The sequence below is a fragment of the Mrakia frigida genome (assembly GCF_051309035.1).
Source record: "Mrakia frigida strain ATCC 22029 unplaced genomic scaffold BDY24scaffold_21, whole genome shotgun sequence".
NCBI lineage: Eukaryota > Fungi > Basidiomycota > Tremellomycetes > Cystofilobasidiales > Mrakiaceae > Mrakia > Mrakia frigida.
The window spans coordinates 588,127-596,512 of record NW_027481260.1 but is presented as its reverse complement, the minus strand read 5'-3'; the positions used below and the strand labels follow the sequence as shown (position 1 = coordinate 596,512).

The window sequence follows — 8,386 nt, the reverse complement described above, 5'->3', positions numbered from 1 at the left end:
GGAAGTCTGCGAACGCGCTTAAACTCGCTCCTGGCTCGGAAGAAAGTCTAGTTGGAGAGAGTATACTCTCGGCGAGATCGAATCGAACCTGCAAGAGGGAGTCCCTTGGGTCGCGGAGGAGGGAGAGGAGCGACGCGCCTCGTTCAAGAAAGATTGCCGAATCGCCTTACTGCTTTATTTTTACACAGACCTCGCCGTGACGACTGATCTTACTCGCTTCATTACCTGACAAGAAGGAGAGCAAACCTTCTCGCGGTCGTCAGGGCAAACGTGGGCAACGAGAAGTCCATATCGATTTCGAGGCGAAGTCCCCCAACCCATCACTCTCCCTTCTCTCCGTTCTCTCTGGATGCCCCCTTCTCCTTCCGCCATGTCCACTATCCCCAGTGAGCTCTCAAGACTCTCCTCTATATATACGTCGCTCTATTGACTCTCATTTCTCCCTCTGCAGTCACAATCAAACATTCCGGGAAATCGTTCCCTCTCGAGGTCAACCTTTCCGCTCCCGCTCTCGAGTTCAAGGAGCAGATTTACGCCGTCACCGGAGTTCCCGTAGACAGGTTAGCAACCATCTTGGCTCTCTGTGGCGTCGGATGTGTAGAGGCTGCTGAGGGAGGGTGGTGGTAGCTCTCGAGACGGGTGAGGGAAGGAGGTCGTGGTGGAAGCTGACGAGGTGTCCTTCCCTTTGGTGTTTGTTTCGCTCGTCTTTTCCCTCGTCCTTGCAGGATGAAAGGTGAGTCCCATACCATAGCCATACAAGAGCATCCGAATGCGCTCTCTGACGCCTTTTCTCGATTATTTTCTGCTCAAAGTCATGGTGAAGGGTGGCATGCTCAAGGTGAGCTCGACGACTCCTTCCCTTCCTTTCGTTCGGGGCCTGACCTTCGCTTTTCTTTCGTTTGCCCACCTCTCGTCCGTTTTCTAGGACGATGCTGATCTCACCAAGCTTTCCATCAAACCCGTTCGTTCTATACTTCTCTGGTTGTCGAGGCTCGGCTGTCGTTCGCTCCCTCCATCGCTGCTGACCCTCCACCTCCTCCCTCTCTTCCTCTTCCTCCCTCTCCCTCGATATATAGAAAGCCACCATTATGCTCATCGGAACCTCTGGACCTCTCCCCACGGCTCCTTCGAAACCCATCACCTTCCTGGAGGACATGGACGATTCAGAGCTCGCTCTCGCTGTGAGTCTCGAGCTCAACACTCCTTCTCCCTCTCCTTCCTTCCTTCCCTCGACCCCATCCGTTCGCTTCTACTCGCCCTTCAGGTCCCTCCACTAACCCGCGTCTCTCTTCTACATGCCATCTTGGTACAGACCAAATCTCCAACCGGACTCATCAACCTCGGAAACACCTGCTACGCCAACGCTTCCATCCAAGCTCTTCGATCCGTCCCTGAGCTTCGAACCGCTCTCGCTTCCTACTCTGGAGGACAGGGACAGTCTTCGACAGGAGGAGACGCTGGATTGACAAGGGCTATGAAGGGTCTTTGGGACGGGATGGGAAGGACGACGGAAGGGTTCCCTCCCATGAGCTTCTTGCAGGTGAGTTGGAACGAGGCGAACACGTTGTTGTTTGGTTGTTGGAGTCCAAAGGAGAGAGAGAGAGAGGAAGTGGGCGGATGGTTGGATGGAAGTGGACTGCTGGAAGCATATGGAAAATCAGTGCAGAGGATGGCGGGCAACAGTGCAGGAGACTCTTGCGTTTCGGAAGAGCTGACCTCTTGCCGTTTCTCGTTCGTTCGTCGTCCCTCACCAGACACTCAGGACCGTTGCTCCTCAGTTCGGAGAACAGTCTCGACAGGGTGGCTACGCTCAACAAGGTCAGTAGCAGCTTTTGAGTTGTTTCCTTCGCCTCGCCCTCCTCAGCTTGTTGATCGTGTTGATATCGAACGACTGATTGACCTCCGTCCTTCTTCTGTTTCCAGACGCCGACGAGTGCTGGACGACCATGACCAACGCTCTTCAAGCTCTTCCCGGAGTCGGATCTTCGAACGGGAACTTCGTCAGTCAGTTCATGATGGGAGAGATGGTCAAGGAGTGAGTTTGCTTTCACTTCCCTCCCCTCGAACAACGCGTCACTCTTCAAAGCAGGAGGATCAAGATCGCCTCTTGCCTTTCGAGTTCGTCGTCGTGTTTTCAGTCACTCTTCGAGCTGAAAGTTCTTCTTACTATGTCTCACTCGTTCAGGCTGAAGTGCGACGAAGCTCCAGAGGAAGCTACGACCGTCTTGACCGAGAAGATCTCCAAGCTCGACTGCAACATCTCCGTTACTACCAACTACCTGTACACCGGAATCATGGATGTGAGTCCCTAGCTCTCGCTTCTTCTTGCTTCTCTTCTGTTCGCCCTTCTTTCCGTCGATCACGAGAGCTGACCCTTCTCCGTCTCCTCCCTCCCTCCCTCTCTTCCCCCCCTCCGTCTTTTTCGCCCTTTCATTTCCACCTCCACCGCCGTCTCTTCACCTCATTCAGTCTCTCGACCAGAAGATCGAGAAGAACTCGCCCACGCTCGGTCGATCCGCCGTCTACACCGAACGAAGTCGACTGTCGAGATTGCCTTCGGTTCTCACCATTCATCTCGTGAGGTTCTACTGGAGGCGGGATACCAACTCGAAGGCCAAGATCATGTGAGTTTGCCGGCTACTTGTAGGGTGGAGGGAGGGAGGGAGGGGGGCAGATTGGCTTCGAAAAGGTGGAGGAAGAGAAGGCACACGACTGACCCTGGCTTCGATTCGCTTTGCTTCTTCGATGCGTTTCTTCAGGAGGAAGGTCAAGTTCCCCTTCGGTTCGTTTGTTCTTCTCCCGCTCCGGTCTTTCCAGTTACACCTATATCTCTCTTTCCTTCTCTTCTGATTTCGTCTTTGCTTTCTCGTTCTCATTACGGCGCGTCGCGCGTTCTCCTCGCACTGACTCCCTCTCCTCCCCGTGCTTCTCCCACAGAATTCGACGCTCTGGACCTCTGCACCGACTCCCTCAAAGCCAAACTCCTCCCTGTCAACACTGCTCTCAAAAACATCTCCAAGGATCGAGACGAACGAGCCAAGATTCGAAAGAGAATCAGAGGAGGTCAATCCGCTGCTGCTGCGTCCACTGCCGTCGCTTCCTCGTCGGCCTCGACTTCGACTGCCATGGCTGTCGACGGAGAATCCGCTCCTGCTGCTGCTGTGACCGAGAAGGTGGTGGAGGTTTACGGAGGGACTGAGGAGGAGGAGAGGAAGAAGAGGGCTGAGGAGGGTGTGACGTTGAGGGGCTTGGTGGACGAGAGCGTGAGGGCTGATACGGGAGCGAACGCGAGTGGGTTGTATGAGCTGTGTGGTGAGTCCCTTGATCATTCCTTCGGAAATGGTACGGTTGGGACCGAGAGGAGGGCTGATTCGTTTCTTCGTTCCTTCTTCGTTCGATAGCCATCGTCACTCACAAGGGAGCTTCCGCCGATTCAGGTCACTACGTTCGTACTTGAAATGTCTTCTTCTTCGCTATTGCGTCTGAAGCTGACCCTCTCTCTCTCTTTCAGATCGGATGGGGTTCGTTCTTTTCGACGCGTCTCTCTCTCCCTTCCTCTCGACTGACTCTTTCCCCTGATTTTTTTTCCGCCTCGCCTCTTACAGTCAAGAAGGAGACCGTTCCTCCACCCACTACTGGAGCCTTTGCGCAGTCGGCAACGCCTCTCACTGGTCCCGCGGCGGACGAGGAGTGGTACAAGTGCGTTCGAGTGTCGTCTTTCTTTTTCCTCCTCCTCCACCACCCGACCTATCCCTACCCCTTCGCCCCAACGCTCCTTTTCTTCCTCCTCCACTCTTGAAGTGGCACACAAAGAAGAGAAGACCAAACTGACTCGTCATGTTCTTCCCTCCTGCCCAGGTTCGACGACGAAAAGGTCTCGATCGTCTCGAGGGACAAGATCGCTAGTTTGGACGGAGGAGGAGAGGATTCGGCCGCCTACATTCTGCTGTACAGGTTAGGTTGCAATGCTCTACATGCCCTCTTCTTTTTCCCTTTTCCTCCGTTTCCTCCTTCCCTTCTCTCGTCGACGCGTCGCTGACTCTGCTTTCTTCCCGGCTTCGTGCGTTTCTTTTAGATCAGCTGCCCTCGAGTAGATGACCGGGTGAATGAGGAATTGAAGGGGTGGGATGGGGTTAGATGGATGAGATTTGAAGTAGAGAAGACGGACGAGGAGGAGAGACTGCTGGAGGAGGGAGAGGGACGCGTTCTAAATCTTACGCTGAGAACGCTCTGAGGCTTCGAAGACGAAGGAGTGATATAATTATGGCGTGGGTGTAGAGCTGGGTGTCGTCTATCGTTGAAGAGGAGGAGAGGGTGGAAGTTGGCGGAGGACGAGTCGAAGGTCAGCTTCGAGAGAACAGAGCCTTGGAGCGACCTTTCTTGACGACGGACGAGTCACAAGAGCCTACCTATCAGAGCTTAGCTGGATTCATACGGAAGCGTCGCCAGCCATTCATGAAAATGGATAGACGCAAGAGGGAGCGAGTAGGGAAGTCAGTGAGACACGACGAGACGCGAACCTCTCCCGCGTTCTTTGCTTTTCTCCTCCCTCCTGCCCTTCTCCCTCTCCCTCAAAGCTCAAAGAAAGTAAGCAACGATATCCGCAAGCCCAAAAATCATAAAACCCTAGAACCGAACCCAAAACAACCTCATCTCCCTCTCCCTCCCGTCAGTTCGTCCCACCCACACTCCCTCCTCCTCCTTCCCCTCCAAACATCGACAAGTCCAACCAGTGCAGCCCACTCTCCTCCGCTCCTCCAACTCTACTAGCCACTCTTTTCCTTTTCCTATCCATTCCTTCCCCTCCGCTGCTGTCCAAGTTGATGTCGTCCTGCGTCGTTCCAAACGCGGCGGGCGTGGACCAGGCCGGTGGGACGCGACTGCTGTTCGAGGAAGGAGGAGCGAGGTTGTAGTCGAAAGACGACGACGACGAGGGCCAGTCGAGTGGGTGGTAGGTTTCGGAGGCGGTGGAGGAAGAGTGAGTGAGCGGCGGGGGTGGTTGGAGGGGTTGTGGATGGCGAGAGGAGGAAGAGGAGGAGAGAAGCGCGGCCGGTGGTGGTTCGAATGGGTGGGATTGGGTGATTGAGAAGGGAGCGGGTGAAGACGTAGAGGGACCGTTGTAGAAGGCAAGGTTGGGTTCGGATTGATGCGAGGACGGTGCTGGAGGGTTGGGATGATGGTGGAAGGAGGAGAGGGATTGGGAATCCGAGTACGAGTGGTGGTGATGCTGGTGATGTTGATGTTGCTGTCCGATCTGCATCTTCGACGCCGCCAACCTCATCGACGCCGCCGACTCTCCTCCATCCGACATGAGATCCAGATCCAGATCCAAATCGACGTCGAACGACGACCCAGATGTGTCGGCGTAGTTGGGAGGGAACATCATCGACGCGAGATCCATGCCCATCGCTGGGAGGGTGAGATGATCGAGATTGAAGAGCGTTGGTCCTCTCGCGTTCGACGAGTAGATAAGATCTCCTGCCGTGGGGTGATGAGTGAACTTGAAGACGGACGTGTTGGGAGCTGGCGTCGTGGCTGAAGAGCCTGTTTCCGAGATGCAGTAGTCTCCGTCTTGAGCTCCCGAGTCCGATGCTGAAGGCCACGGGAGACCTGGTCCTCCTCCGAGATCTGAACCGAAGTCTTCTGGGAGACCGTAGTGGGAAGGGAGCCAGCTTGACGTCGACGACGAACCTCCGAGAGTGTGCTGCTCGTCCGAGATGAAGTTGGATCCTGCTCCTCCTCCGGCGAGCCAAAGGTGGTCGTCGCTGTGCTTTGTCGTCGGCGGGGAGGTGAAGACGTTTGGTTGGCGTTCTTGCGTCGACGCGTTCGAGGTGTTTGGACTCGACCACGATCGATGAGGTATGAGATCGCTGGGTTGTGGGTGAGGTGGTAGAGATGAAGGTGGAGATGGGAAGAGATCTGGCTGTGGATGGTAATGTGGACGCGGAGACGAAGTAGATGGTCCTGCGAGACGAGTTGGATTTGGGTAGGAGAAGGAGAAGGACGACGACGACGGAGTCGAAGGAGGATGGTAGAGATACGACGACGACGTTCCTGATGGTGTTGATGCCGATGTTGGAGCTGGTAGATAAGGGTGTGCTGCTGTGGAAGTGTTGGAGAAGGACGCTCGCCTGGCTGTTATTGGACGACGAGGTCGGTTGCTGGAGGAGGGTTCGGACGACTCGACGACGCTTGCCGACCGACGACGATCCACGGAGGATGAGGACCCTTTTATCGAGCGACTCGGCGGTGGACCGAGAAGAGGGAGAGGCGAAGTAGCGGTGGTGGAAGATCTCGAGGGGGGACCTGAGGTGAACCCATAGGCGGAGGAGGCGCGTCGTCCAGACGAAGACGACGCGGAGGAAGGAGTAGGAGCTGGACCGAAATCGGAGAGGGATCCTGATCCATCGACCGTGTTAGGTACGGGAGTGGTCTTGGCTCTGGTGAGACGAGGTTTGAAGCCAGCTTTGGAGTAGAGCTCGGGGAAGACCTGGGCAGAAAAAGGAAGAACGCGTCCTCGGTCAGTTCAAACCCAAGCTCCATGAATAGGTCGAGTGAGAGAGAACTCACATTCCTGAATCGATCTCGAAGATCAATACTCTTCCTGCCTTGAAAGATGGAGTCCTTGCAGATCTTGGCCCAGGCGGCTCCGTGCTGAAAAGAGGAACGAACGAAGAGACAAGGGAGGAAGTCAGTTTCGGGCTTCTAGACCTTCCCAAACGAAGCTGCGTCCGAGCTCCCTCAGCTTCAAGTTTACCACCTCCTACAATTAAGTGGCACAACGTGTCTTCTCCTCGATCCCTCTCGCTCAGCTACTCCCTGCCTCTTCCACAACAGATGAACACGGACCAAACTCGCAACTCACCTGGTCGAACCCAGCCTTCAACGCCAAATCCTCCGAAGCCGTGAACGGTCTCTTCTTCTTGACCTCCTTCTTCTCCAGCTTGAGCCCCAGCTCGTCTCGTTTTGGATCTGTTGCTGTCGTAGCAGGAATGTGAGTCTTGGCTCCAGGATAGAGCTGCGAAGGGGAGCAGAGGGAGGAGAGGTTTCGATCAGCTCACGTCGGCTGCTGTTCAACGGGACGGGAAGATGTTGAGACGTACTTGATGGTATGCGATAGGGAAGTAGGTTCGGAAGCTGGAAGAACAGAGAAGAAGAGAAACAGAGTCAGGTCTCCTGTCGAACGGAAGCTCATCTTTGGGAAAGAGGAGAGAGCGGAGAGAGGGAACCAGGCTCACCGATCCTTGAGGTCTACAGCTGTACGATCTTCGAAGGTGAGAGTTGGATCGTCTAGGATGGCTCTCCAACTTCCTACTCCCCACTAGATAACGTACGAACGGAAGGGAAGAGAAGAAAGAAAGGTCAGCTCCGACTCTTTGACCTCGTTCGTTGTGTTGAGCTCTCTCCCACCTTGTTGCAACCCTCTACCAACTGCTTGGTCTCCTCTTCTGACCACTTTTTCCTCGTTCTCTTCTGATCAGGTTGTAGAGGAGTAGCAGAAGCTGGAAGTTGAGGTGCTAAGGGAGGAAGAAGAGTGCTCGTCGATGGTCCTGGTGCGCCGGAGGAGCTGATGGACCTCGAGAGGGTGTTGGCTCCTTGTCCTCCCTGGATTCCTCCGTAACCACTCGATTTCGCTCGCTGATGAAGTCGACTCGTAGAAGATGAAGGAGGAGCTGCGAACATCCTCGTTGAAGGAGGAAGAGCCGAGGAGGTCGAGGCTGAGGTTGAAGGGAGGAGGTGGAAGGTCGAAGGTGCGGGATGGTTGGTTGGGTTCGAGAGGGAAGTCGCTGTCGAGGAGGATGAAGAGGAGGACGGTGGTGGTGGTGAAGGTTTGAAGAAGAGAGGTTGGGAGGATGCTGAAGCTGGAAGGGATACTCTTCTTCGAGAAGAAGAAGAAGAGGACGAGGTTTCAGGGGGAGGTTCCATTCGAGAGAGAAGAAGGTAGCGCTGCCTCAGAGGGCGTTGTGGATTCTCAACTCTCTGTCTAGAAGTAGCGAGTGAGAGTGAGAAGGAGAGGTGGGAGGGGGAGAGGGGAGAGGGGAGATCCTGAGCTTGTTGGGTTGAAGGGAAGGAAAGGGAAAGGAAAGAAGGGAAGGTGATGGTTGAGGTTCGAGCTCGCCTTCCTCGGAGGAATGGAACGTCCTTGCCGTAAGTTGACAGGCCGCAGCAGATTATTTTTTGAGCTGGATCATCCTTAGATTTGATATGATCTCAACTGAAAGGGAACTAGTATCAGCCGCGAAAAAAATGCAGCACGAAAGAGCCCTCTTGAGGGCAGAGGTCGCTTCCTCGTTTCTCTCTCGAGGTTGACCTTCCTCTGTCTTTCTCAGCGCGCGCGACGAACGTCCGCACTAGTCTGATAGATACCAGATCCTAGATCTGCCAT

At 54.9% G+C, this 8,386-nt stretch overlaps 2 protein-coding genes across 2 annotated transcripts; one reads left to right on the top strand and one right to left on the bottom strand.

Moving 5' to 3' along the window:
* Window positions 1–313: 313 nt before the first annotated feature.
* UBP6 (ubiquitin-specific protease UBP6) lies at window positions 314–3,423 on the top strand. The gene is made up of 13 exons (XM_076641117.1): window positions 314–386; window positions 452–560; window positions 593–596; window positions 809–838; window positions 926–961; window positions 1,077–1,181; window positions 1,313–1,540; window positions 1,755–1,818; window positions 1,924–2,035; window positions 2,186–2,300; window positions 2,470–2,624; window positions 2,760–2,782; window positions 2,938–3,423. Exons 1-13 carry the CDS (start codon window positions 350–352, stop codon window positions 3,399–3,401), a joined length of 1,482 nt encoding a protein of 493 aa, XP_076495465.1. The 5' UTR covers window positions 314–349; the 3' UTR covers window positions 3,402–3,423.
* An 831-nt stretch (window positions 3,424–4,254) lies between these two features.
* BDY24DRAFT_114575 (telomere repeat binding factor family protein) lies at window positions 4,255–8,183 on the bottom strand. Its single transcript, XM_076635882.1, has 6 exons — window positions 7,411–8,183; window positions 7,239–7,321; window positions 7,104–7,137; window positions 6,866–7,018; window positions 6,571–6,654; window positions 4,255–6,490 (listed from the first exon to the last, which is right to left on the bottom strand). The coding sequence occupies exons 1-6, from the start codon at window positions 7,924–7,926 to the stop codon at window positions 4,670–4,672; spliced, it is 2,691 nt and encodes an 896-aa protein (XP_076495464.1). The 5' UTR covers window positions 7,927–8,183; the 3' UTR covers window positions 4,255–4,669.
* Between the last annotated feature and the right edge of the window lie 203 nt (window positions 8,184–8,386).

What these genes read in the sequence shown, in the direction of transcription:
- UBP6 (XM_076641117.1), top strand. Translation starts at nt 350, where the DNA reads ATGCCCCCTTCTCCTTCCGCCATGTCCACTATCCCCA. An exon ending in ATTCAGAGCTCGCTCTCGCT is followed by an intron (nt 1,182 to 1,312) that starts GTGAGTCTCGAG and finishes ATCTTGGTACAG; the next exon opens with ACCAAATCTCCAACCGGACT. An exon ending in AACTCGAAGGCCAAGATCAT is followed by an intron (nt 2,625 to 2,759) that starts GTGAGTTTGCCG and finishes GCGTTTCTTCAG; the next exon opens with GAGGAAGGTCAAGTTCCCCT.
- BDY24DRAFT_114575 (XM_076635882.1), bottom strand. Translation starts at nt 7,926, where the DNA reads ATGGAACCTCCCCCTGAAACCTCGTCCTCTTCTTCTTCTTCTCGAAGA. An exon ending in GCTGTAGACCTCAAGGATCG is followed by an intron (nt 7,138 to 7,238) that starts GTGAGCCTGGTT and finishes CTGTTCTTCCAG; the next exon opens with CTTCCGAACCTACTTCCCTA. An exon ending in TCCCTATCGCATACCATCAA is followed by an intron (nt 7,019 to 7,103) that starts GTACGTCTCAAC and finishes TCCCCTTCGCAG; the next exon opens with CTCTATCCTGGAGCCAAGAC.